Here is a 21,914-nt window from a genome sequence, read left to right on the forward strand (position 1 = left end):
GAATACAGAGTGAACGGTGCTTTTAAAATGAGACGACGGGTATGGTCATTTCAGTCTATCCCAGCACACTAGAGTGTGACCCCGCAAAACCGGCCTCAAGATCACCTGGGGAGCTTGCGCAGCCTGCAACATCCTGAGTCCTACCCCACCCCCCACCCCCGAAATCTCCAGGGGATGGAGACAAAGTCTTCGCTTCTAAAAGCTCCCTAATTGGGTCCTGCACAGGAAAATCAGAGAAAGGCTGCCCAAGTTTTAAGCTTCAGGGACTTTGTCAGGTAGTGTTCCTTATATACTCTTTAGTGCACAGCACAATGCACGCCCCCCAAACAGGCAATCAACAATTTATTGAGTCTCATGTGAGGCGCTGTTCCAGGTAGCACACCACACCAAAAAAAGATAAAGCACTGCCCTTAGAACGTGAATGCTAGGAGGAGGCAGGTAATTAGATAAACAGCTAAAATTCATAGTTTGTTAGATGATATTGGTGCGATGGAGAGAAATGGAGCAGGGAAGGGGGTTGGGTCCGGCTTTTATCTAGGGTGCAAAGAGAAGGCGAACATGAGAAAGTGAAGTGACATTTGAGTTAAGATCTGAAGGAGGCAAGGGAGCAGAGTGAGTCCTGTGGATATGTGGGGGAAAGGCATTCCGGACAGAGGGGGAGAGCAAATGCAAAATCCCCAAGATGAAGTATGCCTGGAATGTTTGAGGAACTGCATGAAATACAGAGTGGCTGGGGCAGGGTGGGGCAGCTGGAGAAGAGACGGAAGTGAAATCAGAGAGTTAAGGGGAGGAGGGATCCCTTAGGGTATGTAGGTTTTGAAAGACTGTGATTGAGCAAGTGAGAAGTTCCAGTGGAGGAGCAATCGGACAGATTTCTGTGTTAATCGGAAAACTTTGGCTGCTGGGTTGAGAAGAAAGTGTTGGGATCTCGGTAAAAGGAAGAAGCGGGCCAGTGCCGAAGCCACTGCTATAATCCAAGATGGTGAGTAAGGATGGAGGTGGGAAAAGGAGTTGGGTTCTGGATACACGTTGAAGGTGCTGGTGGGTTAACATGTGGTGGGTGAGGGAAAAAAAGGAGTGAAGATGCCTTCAAGGTTTCTAGCTTGAGCTACTGAAAAAATGGAGTGGCTTCCACCAAAGTGTGGATGGGTCTGGAGGGGCAGGTTTGGGGCAGGGGCAGATCAGGAATTTCGATTTGGGCCAGGTCAGATTTGAACTGTCTTTCATTATTATTTTTTTCTTATTTATTCTATTTGAGCGGCCTTTTAGATGCTCATGTGGAAATGGGGAGTAGGAAGAGTCTGGGGCTCAGGGGAGAGGCAAATTTCAGTGCCGAGAGGGCATACTGATGGTATTGAAAGCCATGAGACTGGATGAGGTCACAGAGGGGAGGCAGGTAGTCCCATCTGGCTGTCTGAAAATCTGGTTGCTAGCACTCTGGGGACACAAGAGGGAGCTAAGTAAGGGTGGGAGGAGGGTGGCCCAGGTAAGAAGAGGGGGGATTTGAGCTTGTCCTTGAGGGAAAAGGAGGCAAGGAGATTGCAACAGAAGAAATAGCATGTGCAGGGCTAGGGAGGTGTGAGGGGACGGGGAGGGAAGCAGGCTCCACTTCTCAACACAGCGTCCCCACCCTATTTTGGCTTCTCTGTCTCCTTAGCGACACTGAACTTCTGGTCCACTGTTTTCTGTGTGAACAGGTGGTTGCCACCATGATCCTCCCGGACCCGACACTTCGGCCTCATTCGTCCCCAAGACCACTGGAATTTGCTGGAGACCAGACAAGTCCTGGGAAGTGAGTCCAGTAGTGCCTTGGACAGGTGACATGCCTCAGGGCATTGAGACGCCTGAGGAGGCCCATTTTCCTCTCTCTGTGTGTCCCACAGCATGCGTCCTTCTCCTGGGGGGCTGCCTGCCGTGGTGGGCCCTCTCCTGGTCTGTACGGTGGTAGATAGAGCCCGCTCTGAAGTCAGATGCGCCTGGGTTTAAACCCCTCTCTGCCCTTTTCTGGTTCAGTGACCTTAAGCAAGGCACCTAAGCTAAGCACTCAGATTCAGTTCCCTTGTTGATCAAATGAGAACACCAGGGATAGTCATCCTCACCATCAGCATCCTCTTCCTCATCAGCATCATCTTCCAAGTGCTTGTGAGAATTGAATGAGATGGTGTGGTACTTAGGTTCAGGTGTCCACGTGGCCAGGTGAAGGTGCCTAGTTCTGTTGCTGCGGGCATGAGCCAATGGCATGTGAACCTCATCTGTTGCTGATTACATCGGCAGTCAGCTAGGAGGTGTGCCTGCTGCAACGAATGATGTTTGATTTAATTGGCTGGTGCTTAAATGAGAGAGCTCAACATAGCACAGCCCAAGGAGCTCAGCATACCTCATCTCAGCACTTGCAGCTCAGCCCAGGCCTTTGGAGATCCAGAAAGGAATCACCCTGGGGAAAACTGTTGGAACCCAGAGGCCTGGAGAAAAGGCCAGCAGAGATTGCCCTGTGCCTTCCTGTGTAAGAAAGAACCTCAATTGAAAGTTAGCTGTCTTTCCTCTGAAGAACTATATGTTAACTAAATAAAGCCCCTTTTTATTAAAAGCCAACCCATCTCTCGTGTGTTGCATTCTGGCAGCTAGTGAACTAGAACAGAGTGGGGGATGTAAAATATCTGGGATGGGAAAGGGGTGCCTCCCCCACCTTACAAAAGCATACCCCCCACCCAGACTCAGCCTCACTGGGACCCCACCACCCCACCTCCCTCCCTCCATCCCCTACCAAGCACCTGGCTGTCCGTTCTGCCTCATCAACCACTCCCTCTGATCCCCAGGGTCCCCAGGGCCCAGCATGGTCCCTGGTGCCTTTTCTCCACCCTCCTCTCTGACCTCTCCCAACTTGGTCACCCTCTTCTCTCCCAGGCCCCTTCCCCCACCTCCTTGCTGGACTCCTCTTATGCCCCATCCCCCAACACAGCCACTCCCCCAAATACTGACCTCTACCCTCCTCTTTCTGCAGTCTCCAACTGCTCCCAAATAGTCATTCATTCATTCACCCACTGAGGCCTGGGGAACTGCCACGTGCTCCCTGTTGTCTTCTGCACTGAGACTGGGGTGCCCAAGGGGACGTCACAGCTGTTGGGAAGTGGCAGTCCTTGCACTATGTGATCAGCTAACCAATGAGAGTCCTCTGGCTTTCCCCAAGAATCTGAATCTACCCCATCTCTCCTCCTGCCACGCTGAGCTCCCTCCAGGGCCAGCACCCGCTCCCAAACCCCACCATCCACCCCGTACCATCCCACCCCAATCCTGCTCAGGTCCCATAACTTTTTTGGGGGGTGGAGGTGGTGCATGGTCCTGGAGTAGAACCCGGGTCTCCTGCATGGAAGGCGCGCATTCTACCACTGAACCACCCGTGCACTCCAGGTCCCCTGACTTTTGACAGAACCTTCCCCAGCCCTGCCCTTTTGGGAAAGACGGCCTTTTCGAACTGTGCTTACTTCCTTCTTTCCCATTCCACTCACTCTCCAACTAGCTGCAGTCTGCTTCTGCTCCCACCTCCCCACTGATGCTTCCTGCAGATGCTATCAGCAGGTTTGCTAAATCCAATGGATCTGAGTCCTTATCTTTTTGGACCTCCCGGCAACATCTGGCCCTGTCATTCACTCATTCTTCCATGAAAGCCTATTCTTTCCTTGGTTCCTGCAACTCCACATACCTGCTTTTCAAAAATGCACATTGGAGCCTCTTAAAGCCCTTGGTGATTCCAGACTCAGAGGACTCTTTCTCTCTCCATACCCCACCCAGAGCTCCAGGTACTGGCCAACTGAACCTTTTCCTTCTCTTCCAACACCAAGTTCTCTTTCTTCCTCCTTATTGACTCCTCCTTGCCTTGTCCTTCATGAAGGCCCCAGCTTACCTGTTACTTCCTAATGGAAACTTCTCTCACTCCACATGGCTGGCCTGGGTACCCCTTCTGGAATCTCCCAATATCTTGTTCTTTCCCTGTCCCAGAACCTCAGAATCGCCCACTTCCTTGCCATCTCCCCAACTAGTAGGATCCTTGCAGTCAGGGACTGTGCACTGTCCTCCTCCATGACTGTTAAAGCTGCCAGATAAAACACACGAACACATTTATACCCACAGTTGATCTGAAGTTGAAATTTAACTGGGTGTCCTGCATTTTGATTTGCTAAATCTGACAACCCCCATTGCCTTAGCTCTAGGACCAGGCTGAATTCCTGGCTTAGAGCAGGTGCTCAGTAAGTATTTGCTGAAGGAATAACAGGCAATGATGGGGGAAGGCTCAGGAGCTGTGGGGTCACAAAGTAGAGGCAGCAGGCTCCCTACAGGAGGTGACCCCTGAGCCAGGGCAGATGGAGATATCAGGTCAGGAGCCCTTCCCATGGCTCTTTCTTTTCCAAGCTCAATCTAGAAGACTCTTCCTTTGAGTCCTCTGGTTCCCAGAAACCCCTGTTGTACTAGATCAAGTCTTATCCAGCCACCAAGATGGCCCCACATAAGCCACACCTACTGGCATTCACATATTCGCATGTGGAATAGGGCTGACCTGTGTGATAATAAAATGCTGCAGAAGTGACAGTGTGTGACTTCCAAGCCTAGGTTATGAAGGGTGTGGAAGCCAGCCATCGTGCCATGAGGACAAGCAGCTCCCTGGACAAGTCCACATGGCAGGGAGCTGAGGCTTCTCCCCAACAGCATCAACTTGCTAACCAAGCGCATTGGGCATCATAAGGGGAAAGCTTGTGCGTGAAAGAGGCACAGCCGAGAAGCCCCCAAAGCCATGATGACCCACCTAAGACTAGTACCAGGGAAGCCTTCTGATGACCAAAGCCACATCTGACAGCTTGATGGTAATCTTACGGAGACCCCCAAGTCACAACCACCCAGCTAAGTCATTGCCAAGTTCCCAACTCACAGAAACTTCCAAAGATAATACATATTTATTGTGGTCTTAAGCCACTCCGTCATTTGTTACCCCTCAACAGATAGGAGGCCCCAATGAAAGCTTTGTGCTCTTTTTTCTCAATCATGATGTCCTTGGCCCCACCCTTGCCCCTGGAAGCCAACAGGAGGCAACAACTGGTGGCTGGATGGAATGGTGACAGCTGCTTGCTAGACTCGGGAAGATGAGAAGCTGCTAGAAGGTCAGGGCTGGAAGGAGGGTGGTCATCTAGTCTGTTCCCTCCTTGACAATGGGGGAAGCCAAGGCCCAAAGAGGGGCATTTGCTTCCCAAGGGCAAGACAGGGATGAGATGCCCTCAGCCTTTGCAAGTCCATGCCCAGGAAACTCATGCTAGGCCTGGTCTGGCTGCCTGTGCATGAGGCCAATGCCCTGGACTCCCTTCGGTTTTCCCAATCTCTTTCCTTCTTTCAGTCCAGCCCTGCTGCCTTCCTGCCACCCCATCCTGTGACGGCAGACATTACTAATCCCTCCCGGCATCCTTTTTCTGCTGAGGCAAGGTGCAAACTCAGACTCCTCATCAGCCATCTCCAGGCATCCTGCCAACCCATATCCACTGATTTAAGACTTCGGGGAGGAGAGCAAGGAGACATTGAATAATGAATTCTTGCTGAATGAATGAATGAATGAATGAATGAATCTTCAGAAAACTTGAAATCCATCAACTTGTTTGTCCCAGGTTATCTGACCCTGCAGATTGATCATTGGGTCCCTAAGAGCTTGTTTTCCACCAGCAGCTGAAGCCCTTGTTGCTGGGTCCCATGTCAGGAAAGGGGGGTTCTCTGGGAGCATGATTCCAGGTCAGAGTCCAGGTCTGCCTGGGAAGGTGCCCTCCCACACTTTACCTATTTGTAGTTCAGCCAACAAATATGAATGCTCTAATGGAAGGAGAGTGCTGGGGTAGGGGGTCAGAGTAGACACCAGGGGAGTGGCATTGCGGTGAGAGCAATCACTATTGCCTGTCTACCTGACAGCCATGCTGTCTTCTTTCATGCTAACAGAACCCTAGCTCTGCTCAGGTAATGGGTGGACATCCCCGGATGTCATGGCAGGTGCACTTGGCCTGGAGCACCAACGCAACGGGTTCAACCCAAGTATGAGATCCCATTTCCCCTTTGCTAGGGATTGGCTTAAGGGGCATGGGAACTCCCAGGGATTTTGGGGAAATATTTTTTTCCCTGATGAAAAGAGAGATGCTAAGGAGAAAGGTTCTGCTCCATGCCCATCCCTTCCCACTCAGGAAATCATCTGTCCTTTGAGGACGCGGTGCTTAGAGCAGCTGCAGCCACCTAATCATCATGAGGGAGGATCGAATGCGTGAAGGAGGGATTGCTGAGAGATGAGAAGCACCTGCAGCCTTGATGACCCACCTGAGCCTCTGTCAACTACAACCTTCACAGTTTTTTTTTTCTTTTTCAATTCCCGTTTATTTTTGGCTCTTGGGGCAATGTCATCTTTTCAATATGAAAAAAAGCAGCAAGTTCAACACAAAAAAAGAAATCTGAATTGTAGAATATGAAGAAAACTAAAGATGGACACGGGGGAAGGCAGTCTCAAAAAATGTTACAAAAAGATGGAGGGTGTCCTATCACCTCTTCCAGGAAATTAACTCAACCACTTAGGTGGTAGCAAGCACCTTTCCATGTCAGGGCTGCAATTCCTTTTTTGGGGTAAGAGAAGGTAGGGACAGCGGGGATAAGCCTTCTGGAGGATTAGGGATCAAGGTCAATCTCTTCCCTCTTGGTGGCCCACGTAAAGGAAGGAATCCAATGGCAGAGTAGGGCAGACCCTTTGTAAGGGCACTGAGAGCTTAGGATACAGCCTGGAAGGAAACTGAAAGTGGGGATAATACTGTTAATACCGTCCCTGCAGCTGACACAGGAAACAGGAAATACCTGGAAATCATGACGTAATCATTGAAGAACCTGGATTCCTGTCCTCAAAATTGCTCTAGAATGTAAAATCCCACCCTCTTTCCTTGTTCTAAATGGGATCTGCATTAGACCCAGCATTTTGGAGAAATGACTTAAGAGCAGAGAAAGTATCATTAACTAGACAGATGGGAGAAGTAGGTACCAGAAGAAAATACAGGGTTACCCAGAATGGCAGAAATCTAGGTTTCTCAGAGTGGAAAGAGAGAAGAGACATTCAACAAACAGCAAATTATTTATTGAGTGCCTACTATATGTCAGGCACTGTTCAAGAACCACCCCCCTGCAAAAGGGAAAAAAAAAGAAAAAAAAAAAAAAACCAGGCAGAAAATGCAAATTCTGAGGGAGAGGAAAGGGGCAGCAGACAAGGAAGAAGGCTGAAGAAACTAAGCCTGAGGTGATGGGGTTCTGCCTTATGCCTCTTCTTCGGCCTCTTCACCGAAATCCTCTTCCTCTTCTGCGGTGGCATCCTGGTACTGCTGGTACTCGGAGACGAGGTCGTTCATGTTGCTCTCAGCCTCGGTGAACTCCATCTCGTCCATGCCCTCACCTGTGTACCAGTGGAGGAAGGCCTTTCGGCGGAACATGGCAGTGAACTGCTCCGAGATGCGCTTGAAGAGCTCCTGGATGGCAGTGCTATTGCCAATGAAGGTGACTGCCATCTTGAGGCCACGGGGTGGGATATCGCAGACAGCCGTCTTGACATTGTTGGGAATCCATTCCACAAAGTAGCTGCTATTCTTGTTCTGCACATTGAGCATCTGCTCATCCACCTCCTTCATGGACATCCGCCCGCGGAAGACAGCAGCCACAGTGAGGTACCGGCCACGGCGGGGGTCACAGGCAGCCATCATGTTCTTGGCGTCGAAGACCTGCTGGGTGAGTTCGGGCACAGTGAGAGCCCGGTACTGCTGGCTGCCACGGCTGTGTCAGAGGGGCAAAGCCAGGCATGAAAAAGTGGAGACGGGGGAAGGGCACCATATTGACTGCCAGCTTACGGAGGTCAGCACTGAGCTGGCCAGGGAAGCGAAGGCAAGTGGTGACACCGCTCATGGTGGCTGAGACGAGGTGGTTCAGGTCTCCATAGGTTGGTGTGGTCAGCTTGAGGGTGCGGAAGCAGATGTCGTAGAGGGCTTCGTTGTCAATGCAGTAGGTCTCATCTGTGTTCTCTACCAACTGGTGGACCGAGAGGGTGGCATTGTAGGGCTCAACCACTGTGTCAGACACTTTGGGTGAGGGAACCACGCTGAAGGTGTTCATGATACGGTCAGGATACTCTTCACGGATCTTGCTGATGAGCAAGGTGCCCATTCCAGAGCCCGTGCCCCCGCCCAGCAAGTGGGTCAGCTGGAAGCCTTGCAGGCAGTCACAGCTCTCGGCCTCCTTCCTCACCACATCCAGGACCGAATCGACCAGCTCGGCCCCCTCTGTATAGTGGCCCTTGGCCCAGTTGTTGCCTGCCCCAGACTGACCAAAAACAAAGTTGTCTGGTCTGAAGATCTGGCCAAAAGGACCTGAGCGAACAGAGTCCATAGTCCCAGGTTCTAGATCCACCAAGATAGCACGAGGAACATATTTGCCACCTGTGGCTTCATTGTAGTACACAGAGATGCGATCCAGCTGCAGGTCGCTGTCCCCATGGTAGGTGCCGGTAGGGTCGATGCCGTGTTCATCGCTGATGACCTCCCAGAACTTGGCACCGATCTGGTTGCCACACTGACCAGCCTGGATGTGCACGATTTCCCTCATGGTTAAAATTTATTTTAACTTTTTGCTCGCCTCAAAGTGTGTGCGGGGCAAGAGAATGCTATGGAATCTTTCCCTCCGCGGGTCGCAAGCTGGCAGGATGGCTCGTAGCCCGGAGGCTGGAGCAGCAAGGTCCGAACGCGGCAGCAGGAAGGCTTTGAGAGCCCTTCACAGCTTTTACGAGAGAGAATGCACATCTCAAGTCACCATTATTTAGCTGTCCCTTTACTTGCAGCCCAATGAATCCTAACTGAGAGTGTACACACAAGGATATGAAAAGTAGGGTTCTAGAATTAGCTGCCTTGGGTTCAGATCCCAGCTCCACCACTTCCAAGCTGTGATCTTAGGTCACCTTCTATTCTTACCTTCCTCGAGTGTAAAATGAAGACAGTTCAATACCTACCTCTTAGGACTACCATGTAGGAGAAATGAGATTGTCCAGGTAAAGCATTCTGCACGCAGTGATGGGAACTCGAAGCATTCAATTCATTTGTTCTTCTTCCACTCATTTATTCAACAATGATTATGGAGCACCTACTATGTACTGGCACCACTCAAGGCTCGGGGGAAGTAGCTATGAAAAAATAAATAATGGGCACTCAAAGATGGTGGCTATTATTTCTATTATTATTATTATAAATCTTTGCCCTCAAGGAGCTCCTAATCTGTGGATAAAATCAGGGTCAGCTTGGAAGAAGTGATCTTCTCAAACTTGGCAGTGTAGGTATCTGCAGAGGGCCTGGGGGCAGCTAAGGAGGGACGGGCTTTATGGAGGGCTTCCTGAGTAGGCGGAACTTCGGGAGACCTCAAGCTGATTATGCAATAGCCATTTGTTGTGCACCTACTGTATACCAGCAGCTGGGGGTACCCACATGAGGAAGACAGATGCCCCACCCTGTGTGGGCTCACAGCCTCAGGGAAGGAGCAGGTAACCAGGTGGTTACATTAGAGGGTAATCCATCTGAGATGGGGAGGGGGCAGATGTCAAGTGTCAGATGATATCTGAGCTTCCTTTTTTTTTGGTGCATGGTCCAGGAATCGAACCTGGGTCTTCCCACATGGAAGGCGAGCATTCTACCACAGAACAACCTGTGCTCCCCGAGCTTCCTTTTGAAAAGCAAATAAGAACTTGTGGGCAAAGAAAGGAGAAACAGACATTCCAGTATCAGGAACCAGATGTATAAAGACTCCAAGGCAAGAAAGAGAACTGGGAATCATAGATGGTGGAGTGTGGCTAAAGCATAAGTTCAAGTAGGGTAGTGTTGAGAGCTGCACTGTTTTAGTACAGGCTGTGGTTGCAAATGACGGAGACTGGAGGTCAACCAGGCTCAAACAATAAAGGAAATGCATTGGCTCGTTCAACTGAAAAGTTCAGAAGTTCAGTGGCTTCAGGTGAGGCCTGATCAAGTGGCTCAAGATGTCTGCAGGAAGCCAGCTTTGTTTTTTTTTGTCCATCTTTTCCTTCATCCATGCCCTCCACAACGTGGCCTTCTACCGAGTTGGCTGAACTTGTGGGTCAAATGATGGCAGCCAGCACTCCCAGGTTCAGCTTCCCGGCCTTTGTCCCACATTCGCCGCCCGCTGATTGGGCTGGTGTCGGTCTCTGGTCCAGTTATGACTCCATCGTGGTATCCAGGGCCTTGGGAAAAAGGCTGACAGTGAGGAGGGATCAACCCCACCATACCATACGGATCCCCAAATGGGACAGCGGAAGAGGACGTGGATGTCAGGGAGCCAGTTTTTGGAAGAGATAAGACATGCTAAGGAGCTTGAATGTAATCCAAGGATAAGGAGAAGCACAGGACTGATAATCAGATTGGGTTTCAAAGATCTGCCCTGGCTGTTGGATAAAGAACAGATTAGAGGAGGGCAAGAGAAGAGGCAGGGAGCCAGTTGGGGCGGGGGGGGGGGGGGGGCGCTGCGTCAGTAATGGGGTGCAGCAGGAGGGTGGCAATGTGTGTGTGTGTGTGGAGAAGTGACAGGAATTGGAGACTGATGGAGATGGAAGTGAAGAAGAGGGAGGAGTCGAGGCTGGCTCCCAAGTTCTCATTTCGGGACTGGCTGGAGGGGGAAATGGGGGGAGAGCAGGCAGAGGGGGTAGGACTGTGCCCTGGATGTACCTGAGAGACGCCAAGTACAGATGTCCAGAGGTGCTGGCTGAATAGGGGCATCTGGAGCCCAGGGTTGGGGGGTTCTGGGCTGAGGATGGAGTTAAGGTGTCTCAGGCCGGTGTCTGACAGCAGAACCGGGGACTTTGTGGGATAAGAACTGAACCCCAAAGACCAGCATGAAGGGGCTGGAGGCCAGCCAGGAGCAGGGGGTGGTCCCCGGGGTCCCATCTTGCAGAGAGGAGAGCGAGAGAATGCTCACCAAGGGTCCTTCGGGCTTAGAGATAGCAAAGTGACCGGTGACACTGGCAAGGACAGTTTCCGTCGAGGGGCAGCGGGTGAAGTGGCACTACAGTGGGTAGGGAGGGAGAGGGAGGTGAGGACATGGAGAGAGGGGTGTGGACTAACTCTCTTAAGAAGTCCAGCTTAAAAAAGAAAAATTAAATAAATAAAAAGGCAGCAGTTGCTTAGCTGAAAGTCGTAGCTGAGGGGAACATGGGATGGAGGTGGGGGTGTGTGTGTCTATGTGCTTGGTGGGTGGGGAAGACTGAGGATGGAGGGACTCGCGGGGTTATGTGCTGGGTTATGTGAGGGAGGGGCAGGGGATCTGGACCGTTTGGGAGTGAGTTTGGCCTTTAATGGGGAAGGTGCATCTACGCTGGAGATTAGAGGGAAGGAGCCGCATCTGTGGGGATGGGTGGGGTGGGGGAGGGAGGGGTAGGCCATAGTGGGGGTGAGGATGGGGGGCAACCAGAAAGGGGCTCGTTGCCAGGCCGGGAGCTCAACAGGACTGGGAGCTTGTTGGCAGGACCCAGCAGTCCTGAGGGAGGGGCTGAGCACGGGGCATGCAGACAGGTGGGCCAGGCCAGAGTTTGTGGGTTTTCTGGGGGACCAGGTGGGGCTCAGCTGATGGTGAGCAGACCTACTGGGCTGGATCAGACACAGGCTGGAAAGCCTTTGAGTACTGGGCTGGGAGTGGAGAAGGAACTGCTACTTTGTTCAAAAGATAATAGGGAACCATGAAAGGTTATTGAGCAGGAGATTGGATATGATCAAAGCAGAATTTAAGAATATTTGATAATTCATATCCACGAGTGCAGGATGGATTAGAGGGGTCAGGCTGAAAGCAGGAACCTGGGGCTGTCAGTAAAAGTCTGAAGGGAGGATGTCAAGTGTCAAATGTCATGGTGGAGGAACTTCTGCGCTCCAGTGGTCAGACCCAGGAACCTGGCATGGCCCTAAGCTGGCCCGCAGGCTCTCACACAGCAGTGGGCTCTGGGCAGAGGAGCATTCCAACCCTGCTGGGGGTGCTGGAAGGAAACAGCATCAATTGACTCTCTGCTGCATTCTGAGTCAGGAGGTTTGTTCCCTTTTAGAGGTGAAGGGACTGAACCTCAGAGAAGCCAAGTAATTTGCCCAAGGCCACACAGCATGCAAAACTCCCTGAGCTCGCACTGGTCCTGGACGCCCCTTCCTGTCCCCAGGTTGCCTCTGCAATTCCCCTAGGGGCCTCTGCCCTCTCTGACTTTGCCCCGGCTGCCTCGCCCCAAGGTTCTGGATGGTTGTGGGAAATAGATCTTAGGCTCAGTAACCCCGTATGGCCCATGGCTGTCCTTGATCCAGGCACTCACCCCAGAAGAATGGACTCCCCAGAACACCAGGGGGGACGTTTGTGCCCTGGCTCAGGTGGGACCCAGCACCCTCGCACCCTCCCACCCTCCGCCGCCACCGGGGTCTAAGCCGTCACCGCCAGAGGGCGCTGACTGGCTCAGAAGCCCGCGTTACCCAGGTGAGGGTGAGGGGAGGCCACCTTCCCAGCTTCCCTTGAGGAGGGAGGAGGCAAGAAACCCGGGAAGCCGGCTTCTGGGCTTGGAAGCTCCCCACTCCCGTCTCTCCCAGCTGAGTCTCGCTGCCCCTGCCTCCCCCCTGACCCCACGCCTGGTCCTTCCCCCGGCACCACTCACAGACCGGCCTGCCTTGCCTCTGTCCGCCCCCTTTGCATACAGGCGTGGTGCAGAGGCGATGCACAGCACTCGAGATGTCACCTCTGTCACCTTCTCTCGGCCTCTTCCCAGACCCGGTGGAAGCACGGGCCAGGAGATCAGCTCCAGCACCCAGGGCCCACAGCCTGCCAGAGGGCCCCCCACCCCCACCCCCAGTGTGCAAGGAGGGGAGCGATGCATGGAATTCCTGTCTGGGCAGGATTGAGAGGGTGGGAGCCCGGGAGGGAGCTCCCCAGGCTCCTTCCACCCTGCAGCCCACCCCCTCCATTTCCCCAGTTTAGGGGAGCACCTCCCCCCCTCCCCCACTCCCCCCAATTACACAGCCAGGTTTCTGCTCAGATCCTGCCGCCCGCCCTACCTCCCCCACCCCACGGCCGGCCCCCCTGCCTTCCTCCTCAAGCTTAGCCCCTTGGCTGTGACCACTGGGCCTGGCCGGGGTCCCGGGCACCACACCACAGCAGCCAGCCTCGGCTGGGCCAGGGCTTGGGACAGTCCCGGGTCTGTCTCGCAGGGCCGGCGGGGCTGGGATTGGCTGCAGCTGCCCCCGCCTTTGGGAGGAGGGAGCGGCGAGGGGAGGCCCGGTGGCTGGCTCAAGGTCACTCTGCTTTGCATTCCCAGCATCCCTGTCCGACCTTTGTCCCCTCTGCCTCACCTTGAGAAGGGAGGAGGCAAGATGCCCTGCCCACGGGAGGGCAGAGGGACCCTGGGGGGAACAGCTCCTTGAGCTCCTCACATTCCACTCACTCAACCCATCTTGAGCGCCTGCTTTATGCTGGCACTGGGGCCACGGCAAGGAGTAAGGTGGACACATTCCCGGCCCCTCCCGGAGCGCACAGCCCGCCAAACAGACAAGACATAAACAGTCACTCAAACGACGTGAACTTACAGCTGGGCGCAGTGTGGCAGAGGCCCCTCCGAGGGGGCGGGCATCTGAGGGAGGCGACTCCTGCAGAGGGCACTGTGTGCCGAGGTCTGGGGGTGGTGGTGGGCTTAACCGAGCCTCAGTTTCCTCATCTGTAAACTGCAGGAAATGAATGTGCCCAAACACGGGCAGCCTCGAAGAGCCTGAGCTGCCATCGTTTACTGTGGAGGGCCAGGAGTGAACTCATCCGCAAAAATAGCAGGGAGAGCCTTCCTCGGACACCCGCCGCTCCCACAGAGCGCAGAGGGGGCCTCGGGAGGTGCCACAGGGCTTCCTTGGCTCCTGCAGCCACCTCAGGCTGGAGGAGAGGAGGGGCTGGTCTCCCGGGGCTTGCCTCTCCCACTCTCCCCACCCCCCACCCCACCCCCACACCCACAGTTCCTGGTCACGTGGCACCTTGGTGCCCCAGGCCTGGGGGAGGATGATTCCTGCTCCGGGGGCTCGGGGAGTTAGGGAAAGGAGGGTGGGATTTGGGGTACCGCTGAGACTGTCCTGTGGAGCAGCGGCTCTGCTTAGCCCTAGGGTGGCAGGGAGGGGGTGCTGTCCCTTTAAGAGCCTTCAGGCTGCTGGGAGCAGATGGCCAGGCCGGCCGGGGCCCCTTGTCCTTTGTGTGGCTTCGCACAAAAGAGGGGGCCAGCTGGGGAGGGGGCGGCTGCAGCAGGTGGGAGGGGTGGGGCCTTGCCCCTCCCCCTTCTAACCCAGAGCAATTGTCCCCTGGGGAGGGGGGCTGCTCGCTGGGAATGCTCCTTCTCTCTGCACGCTGTGGCCCCCCAAAACTCCTAGGACACCCCTCCTGTGTCCCACCTCCTAGGAAGAAGCCTCAATACACCAGGGCCCCACCCCCTACCCCAAGGAATAAACCTTCCCTCCCTGCCCCCACTTCCAGAGCAGAAAGAATCTTTTCCTGGCCCTGGGGACCCGGCTCTGGAGAGAAGGCAGAGTTAGGGTCTTACGAGGGGGGGGTGGGTTGGTGGTGGTGCTGGAGTGAGGGGGAAGCCGGAGGCTGAGGGTTCTTGCTAAAGAGGCTGCGGGGTGCTGGGGCAGTGCTGGAGGAGGGAGGCCAGAAATAAGCTTGATGCTGAGGCCTGGGGGAGTGGCGGCAGGGGGAAGTGGGGGCCATGGACCCTGGACCCCAGGTCTGAACTGGGAAAGTAAGCAAGGGCTGGGGGGGGGGCCCAAGTGGGGCCCTACCAAAAGAGGGGCTGGCTGCGGGGCAAGATGGAAGACTGCACCCAAGAAGAGGGGCGGTGGTGCAGTGGATGGCTGCCTGCCAGGCAGGAGGGAGCTGTGATGAGTCTCCCTAAAGGTTGGAGGGGTGGGGTGGGGGTGGGGGGCAGGCATGGCACGGGGCCACTGAGGAGGGGGTCGGAATGGGGAGACTTTTCACCCTGGAGCAGACCCCCTTAGCTCAGACTTGCCCTTGGCCCATTCATTCTCCTCTTTGTCCAGACCTCTCCGCCCTGGGGCTTGGTGCCCAGTCCATGATTTACAAAGAGGGAAAAGGCCGGTAGGCCTGGCTCGCGGTGTGGCGGCAACGTGGCCGCGGGCTGGGTGGCCCGAGTTGTGGTCCCACGCGGCCCGACAGCCCCGCCGCTGGGTGGGGTCGGGCACACACCGGAGCCCCCGGGGACAGGCGACCTCTCAGCCGGGTCGCGGCCGGACCGCAGGTCCCTTCCACCCCCGGCGGCCGCAGGCAGCGGGTGGGGGCGGGGAACCCTGGCTGGGTCCAGGGCTGCTTCTAAATTTAGGAATCTGATTACAGAGTGGCCGGGGAAGGGCTGGGAGAGGAGGGCGCGCGTGTGCGGGCTCGGCTCCGTCTGGGCACAGCGGGGTGTGCCCGGGCGGAGGTGTGTCCAGGAGTCTCGGGGCTCCGGGGTGGGAGGGGCGGCGGGCGGGGGCTCCGGCCTGTGTGTGCGCGGCCGCACGTGCCCTGGGCGGCGGGGACAGGCACGGGCGCAGCTCGCGGGCTCCGAGCCGCCGCCGGTGTGTGCGAGCTGGCTCTTTGTGTGCCTGGCAGGGTGGCTGGGGCTGGCTTTGAGAGTCTCTGCCCACCCCCTCCCCCATCTCCGTCTGTGCCGCTCTACCCCGCTTCCCTGTCTGTCACTCTGCCCGTGCTTGTCGTGGGGAAGGGGGCGCGGGTGGGGTGGGGGTGGGGGGAGTGAGGCGGAGGATGCTGCTTCCCAGCAGGGGTGACAGTGAACCCAGTTCACCCCCTCCCTTGGCCGTCCAGGCCCTCCCTTACACCTCCCACTCCCCATCCCTCGGCCCATGCAGTCACTGGTTTTGGGGTGCAGACTGCAGCAGTTAAAAGGAATTGGGGTGCCCCTTGGGAACATCCATCCAAAGCCAGGCTTTGGCCCGGGAACTCTTGGAGGAATTCACCCCTCGCCCTGTCCGGCCTCCCATCCGCCCTGGCCCCCAAGGGCGCATGAAGGGGGGTCCCCCCCTGCGGAAGGGGGGGGCGGGGAATTCCTTGGCAGGAAGGGAAATGGAAGGAAAAGCTGGGCTCCACCCGGGCGGGCGGGCAGGCGGCCTCAGGGCCCCCGGGGCAGGCGGCAGTAACCCGAGCCCACTGGTTTGGGGGCGGGTGTGCGCGTGGGTGGGGATGACCCCCCCGGGCTACACCTGGGGGCAGCGGGGGTCTCCCCCAGGGGCCTGTCTGGGAGCCGGGGGACGCACGGGGGTCCGCCGAGGGAAGCGCTCCCTACCCTCGTCCTGACCCCACCCCCTGGAGGTCTAGCCCCGGCCCCCAGGCCCCGCCCCCCGGGCCTTCCCTCCCACCCCAGGGCCAGATGTTCAGCTGGCGGAGGCATCGGCTGGGGGAGGGGTGCTGAGGCCGCAGCCGGCACTACTTCCCTGCCAGCAGCTTCATTGTGTGCGCGAGGAGCGAGCGGCGACGGAGAGCGGGCGAGCTAGCCGCAGCCCGAGCGCGGCCGGGGGAGAACGAGCGCGCCGGGGAGGGTGCGAGGCGGCGCCCGCGGCTGCGCTCCGCCCGCCTCCCGGCAACTCTGCCCCCAGCGCCGCGCGCCGTGCGCGCCGTCCCGCCACCGCGCCACCGCTGGAGCCCCGCGGGCTGCCGTCGCGGGCAGGGGTCCGGCTGGCGACAGGGGTCCTCGCCTGGGGTCTTGGGCATCCCGGGCGCAGCCGAGAAGCGCGGAGCCCGCGGGGGACGCAGGTTGCGCTGCAGCTCCCCACCCGCTTGAACGGCGTGGGCCGGCGGGCCGTGGGGGCTCCGGGGCGCCCCGAGGGCAGGGCACCCCGACTTCTCCGCGGGAGCCCCGACCCCGCGTGGCGGGCCCGGGGCGAGCGCACCCCAGCCGCACCGGACCTTGCGCTCAGCCCCCGCGCACCCCACTTCTGTACAAACTTTTCTGACGGCCCACGCCCGTGGGGGGCGCCGAGCGTGCTGGGGCCACCCGCCGGGCTCCCGCCCCGCCGGACCCTAGTCACGCTGACCTCCGGCCTCTGGTAGCCTCAGTGGCGACCCCTCCAGGCCGGGCCGGGCGCGGCAGTCGGGGCGAGCGCGGCAACCACCGGCGCTCTCCGAAGGCACCCGCGCCCCCCGGGGCAGCTGGGAAGGGTAATGCCTTCGGTGATGGAGAAGCCGAGCGCGGGCTCCGGGATCCTGTCCCGCAGCCGGGCCAAGACGGCGCCCAACGGCGGACAGCCCCACTCGGAGGATGACAGCAGCGAGGAGGAGCACTCGCACGGTGAGCCCGGCGGCGCGGGGTGCGCCGGGGGTGGACGGGGGCGGAGAGTTGCAGTCCACGGGCTTATTATACTGATGGTTTCTGGCCCGCCTACCCCTGGGCTGGAGCCTCCGCCTCGCTACTTCCCCCAAGCCTGGAGCCGCCGCGGGCACGGGGAATCTGGAGGCCGGGCCCCTAGCTTTGCCCGGGAGGCCGCCCTGCCCTCGGCCCCTGCAGTTGCTCCTGGGAGGTGGAGGGACCCAGGCGGTCTTCCTTTCCGGATTGTGTCCCTCAGACCTTGCCACCTTGCAGGGGACCGAAGTCTGGCTGGGGGCTTATGTGGTGGGGAGGACCCTTGGGTTTCCCTGCAGGGCCGTGGCCCAGGTTGTGGGGGGGGGTGCAGCCTTCCAGCCCCCCCCCCCCCACTAGAACAAAGGGCTTTGGCCTGGGCTCTACCACTGTCCCCTGGCCCCCCTCCCCCCCATGGCCATGACTGGGCAAGGTCTTCCATTCCCTTCTGGGGCTGAAGGTGGCGGAGGGCAAAGATTGGGGAAAAGTGAGCTTCCTGGAAGGTGGGGGCCCTGGGTGGTCAGGGAGGAGAACTCCAGGCCAGCCACATCCTCCCGCCCTCCTCCCATCCCGGTGTCCTCACTGCCTCCCTGGGCTCCACAGACAGCATGATCCGCGTTGGAACCAATTACCAGGCCGTCATTCCTGAGTGCAAGCCTGGTGAGTGCAGGACAAGCCGCCATTGCCATGGGAGGGGAGCGCAGGGTCCAGAGCTTGGCCCGCGGCCCCACCTGGGGGAGCCCTTGGCTGGCTCCCGCTCACCGGGCAGGCGGGGGCGGGCGGACGGGCGGGCGGCCCCGTGGCATGGTTGGCTTTCCTGCTCTGCCTTCCGGTCTGGGTTTCTGCCCCTTCTTCCCTGTGGGCCTCACCTCCCAGGCTGCCCCCCGCCCCCCCCCCATTCCCACTGCTCACTCTGGCCAGGCAGGCACCGAGTGGCTGATCTTGAGTGGCCCCCCTCCTGTGCACCTCGGCCTTTACTTTCAGAGAGCCCCGCACGCTACAGCAACAAGGAGCTGAAAGGGATGCTGGTGTGGTCACCCAACCACTGTGTGTCAGATGCCAAGCGTGAGTGTGGCCAAGCCGTGGGTTCAAGCCCATCCCCGGGGAGCCGGGTGGCCTGGGTTCGTGCCAGCCAGTGGCCAGCTCTTCTCAGAAGTGGGTTGGAGGCGGGGGGGTGTGGGTTTAGCCCATGCCCTGGGGCTTGTCTCAGGGGGGCTCCCCCTTTCTGGGCATGGCCCAGGTTAGAAGCTTTAATCCCCTCTTTCAAGACCTGGCCCCCCTCTCTCTCCCTTCTCCAGTGGACAAGTACATTGCCATGGCCAAGGAGAAACATGGTTACAATATCGAGCAGGTGAGCATTGGCCCAGCGGGGGCTCCGAGGTGGGGACGGGACAGTGCTGGGGGTAGCTGAACCCGAGTTGCCCCCCGCCCCCCCTGTCCCGCGCCAGGCACTGGGCATGCTCCTGTGGCATAAGCATGATGTAGAGAAGTCGCTGGCCGATCTGGCCAACTTCACCCCGTTCCCAGATGAGTGGACGGTAGAGGACAAGGTGCTGTTTGAGCAGGCCTTTGGCTTCCATGGCAAGTGCTTCCAGCGTATCCAGCAGATGGTAAAGCCACCCCCTCCCCAGCCAGCGCACCTTAGCCTGTCCTCTCCGACGCGCCTGCCCATGGCCCAGACTCGCGGGCGGGCTCTGACCTCTGGTGTTGCTGCTTCTAGCTGCCCGACAAGCTGATCCCCAGCCTGGTGAAGTATTACTACTCCTGGAAAAAGACCCGCAGCCGGACCAGTGTGATGGACAGGCAGGCACGACGACTGGGGGGCCGCAAGGACAAAGAAGACAGGTGGGGGCGTGGGTGAGCATTGGGTGGGGGTGAGCATGTTCCGGCTGGGCCCTGGCTCCTGCCTCATTCCCTCCCGGGCCCTTATCAGCAGTGATGAGCTCGAAGAGGGACGAGGAGCTGTGAGTGAGGGTGAGCCAGAGGCTGGAGACCCCAAGCGAGAGGTGAGTCCCGTAACCGGCCCCGGCCCTGCCCACCTGCTTTGCCCATTTGCCTCTCCTTGGGCTCTGCATCACCCATCCTTTCTCCTTCTCTTGCAGCCTCTGCCCTCTCGGCCTCTGAATGCCCGCCCAGGGCCCGGGAAGAAGGAAGTCCAGGTGTCCCAGTACCGCCACCACCCGCTGCGTACCCGGCGACGCCCACCCAAGGGCATGTACTTGAGCCCCGAGGGCCTCACAGCTGTGTCAGGGAGCCCGGACCTTGCTAACCTCACCCTTCGAGGCCTGGACTCCCAGCTCATTTCCCTCAAGCGCCAGGTGTGGGGGCTGAGAAAAAAAGGGAGTAGGCAGCACCTGGGAGCTAAGTTCAGGGGACAGCTGCAGTGTAAGGGGGATGGCCCAGCTCTGCCCTGTCCTTTGGGGTTCTGGGAAATTTGCTGTTCTCTGGGCTTCTAAAAAAAAAAACAACTGATAGGTGAAAAGCAGCAAAACCCTGTCATCTCCCCAACTGAGTGGTTGTGAGGGAGGAGTGAGCGAGATGGGGGGTGGCAGTGAGCTTTGCTGGGGAAAGGAGGGGTGGTGCTTGCAGGAGGAACTCAGGCCTTGTTGAGGGTGCTGAGGGGCCTTCCTGGAAGACAGAGTTTGATGATCCTTCATTTCCTGGCTCCCCCAGGTGCAAAGCATGAAGCAAACTAATAGCAGCCTTCGCCAGGCCCTGGAGGGGGGCATTGACCCTCTCCGCCCCCCGGAGGTAAGGCTGCTCTTCAGGTTTGGGTGCAGATGAGCTGGATTCTCCTTGGGGAGCCGGGCCTCCGTTTCCTCTCTTTTTTCCAAGTCTAAAGGACATGTTCCTTGCTGTCCAGGCCAACACCAAGTTTAACTCCCGCTGGACCACGGACGAGCAGCTTTTGGCTGTACAAGGTGGGTTAGACCCTGGGGAGAATAGAGGATCTCCAGAAATCTCTTTCCCCACCCTCCAAGGAGCTGGGGCTAGAGGGAACGGGTCAGGGAAGTAACTGGCTCCAGGGGTGTTCACACTGTGCCCTCTTGACCCTTGCAGCCATCCGTAGGTATGGCAAAGACTTTGGGGCTATTGCAGAGGTGATTGGGAACAAGACTCTGACCCAGGTGAAGACCTTCTTTGTGAGCTACCGGCGCCGCTTCAACCTGGAGGAGGTGCTGCAGGAGTGGGAGGCTGAGCAAGATGGGGCCCCTGGAGTGCCTGTCCCCATGGAGGAGGCCAGGAGAGGGGTTCCCTTGCCAGCCCCAGCCCTGGAGGAAGATGATGAGGTGAGAAGGGGTGAGAGGAACCCCCTGAGGAGAGGGTCGGCTTGGGATGAGGGTGCAAAAGGGCCTGTTCCCCCCCCAGGTGCAGATAACATCTGTCTCAGCATCTGTGCCCCGAGCTGTGCCGCCTGCACCACCCCCGCCTCCACCTCCCACCTCACTGTCCCAGCCGCCCCCGCTGCTGAGGCCGCCTCTGCCCACGGCTCCTACTCTGCTCCGCCAGCCACCCCCCCTACAACAGGGCCGCTTCCTCCAGCCCCGGCTGGCCCCCAACCAGCCTCCCCCGCCTCTCATCCGCCCTGCTTTGGCTGCCTCCCGTCACAGCGCCCGCTCCGGCCCTCAGCCCCCACCCACCCTGATTGGAGCCCCTCTGGAGCCCCCAGCACCCTCACTCTGAGCCCTGAGGTCCTCCACCGACCAGAGGCTCCAGAACCCCTTTGATGGACATCCCTGGGCACTTCCGACTTTGCCGAGGACAGGAGGGATTAGGGCTCCTGCCAGGTCTTTCAAAGACGCAGAGCGGCTGATAGGCACAGCCTGGACATGTGGGTTCTGCAGGTGTTCCCGACAGCTGAGCCCGTCTCCCCCCCAGCCAGGGCCTGGGGCTCGGAGCCCTTCGTGCTGGCCTGAGGATCCTCTGCTTCCTGGCTGGGACTGGAATGGCTGCCTCCCCTTGGCTGGGGCTTGGCCTCTGGGCCCTGCCCTTTGTGTGTAGGGGGTAGTGACCGTAGCGCGGGGAGTGAGGGAGAGGACAGTTTGGAGTGTTAGCTGTTCTCCTTCCTCTTCCCCCTTCTTTTAGCAATAAGTCTAGGGTGAGATGGGGAGGGAGTCTTGAGGTGGGAGGTGGGCAGTGAGGTTCCTCGGGACCTGAGAGCAGCAGAAGCTGCGGGGAAAGGCTCTTGTCTTCAGGGCTGGGTTGGAAATGCTGAGGCACTCTGAGGATACCCACTCTGCCCACCGCCCAAGCCTAGAGGAAAGGGGGGTTGGGAACTTATGCAGACCTGGATTTATTTTTCAACATTTTTTTAAAATAAATAAATAAAAATTCCCAAACTCGTGGAGTTCTCTTTCCCTTTGGGTGTAAGGGCCCTGGGGAGGGGAGGAGCTGAGCCTGCCAGCCCTGGGCCTCTTTCCCAGACCTCAGACAGGATCAGTTCTCTCCTGCAAGGCAGGTGGGCTGGGCCCCATCTTGC

General features: G+C 57.9%; 1 protein-coding gene and 1 pseudogene across 2 annotated transcripts; one reads left to right on the plus strand and one right to left on the minus strand.

The window, feature by feature from the left end:
- Nucleotides 1-7,113: 7,113 nt before the first annotated feature.
- LOC143646681 (tubulin beta chain pseudogene) lies at nucleotides 7,114-8,728 on the minus strand (annotated as a pseudogene).
- An 8,462-nt stretch (nucleotides 8,729-17,190) lies between these two features.
- On the plus strand, nucleotides 17,191-21,765 carry RCOR2 (REST corepressor 2). Of its 2 annotated transcripts, none has more exons than XM_077114972.1 (12): nucleotides 17,191-17,386; nucleotides 18,038-18,094; nucleotides 18,419-18,499; nucleotides 18,733-18,785; nucleotides 18,883-19,044; nucleotides 19,155-19,279; nucleotides 19,371-19,440; nucleotides 19,537-19,752; nucleotides 20,108-20,185; nucleotides 20,298-20,355; nucleotides 20,495-20,724; nucleotides 20,804-21,765. In XM_077114972.1, exons 1-12 carry the CDS (start codon nucleotides 17,260-17,262, stop codon nucleotides 21,116-21,118), a joined length of 1,572 nt encoding a protein of 523 aa, XP_076971087.1. In that variant the 5' UTR covers nucleotides 17,191-17,259; the 3' UTR covers nucleotides 21,119-21,765. The 2 variants fall into 2 exon arrangements, with proteins under 2 accessions (XP_076971087.1, XP_076971088.1); XM_077114973.1 differs by having other exon boundaries at nucleotides 21,280-21,765.
- The last annotated feature ends 149 nt before the right edge of the window (nucleotides 21,766-21,914 follow it).

Source organism: Tamandua tetradactyla, chromosome 9, assembly GCF_023851605.1.
Source record: "Tamandua tetradactyla isolate mTamTet1 chromosome 9, mTamTet1.pri, whole genome shotgun sequence".
Lineage (NCBI taxonomy): Eukaryota > Metazoa > Chordata > Mammalia > Pilosa > Myrmecophagidae > Tamandua > Tamandua tetradactyla.

Excerpts from the sequence above, each read along its gene's own strand:
- RCOR2 (XM_077114972.1), top strand. The coding sequence starts at position 17,260 with ATGCCTTCGGTGATGGAGAAGCCGAGCGCGGGCTCCGGGATCCTGTCC. Across the intron at positions 19,441-19,536 it reads CTGGAGACCCCAAGCGAGAG|CCTCTGCCCTCTCGGCCTCT; the intron begins GTGAGTCCCGTA and ends CTTCTCTTGCAG. Across the intron at positions 20,725-20,803 it reads CCCTGGAGGAAGATGATGAG|GTGCAGATAACATCTGTCTC; the intron begins GTGAGAAGGGGT and ends TTCCCCCCCCAG.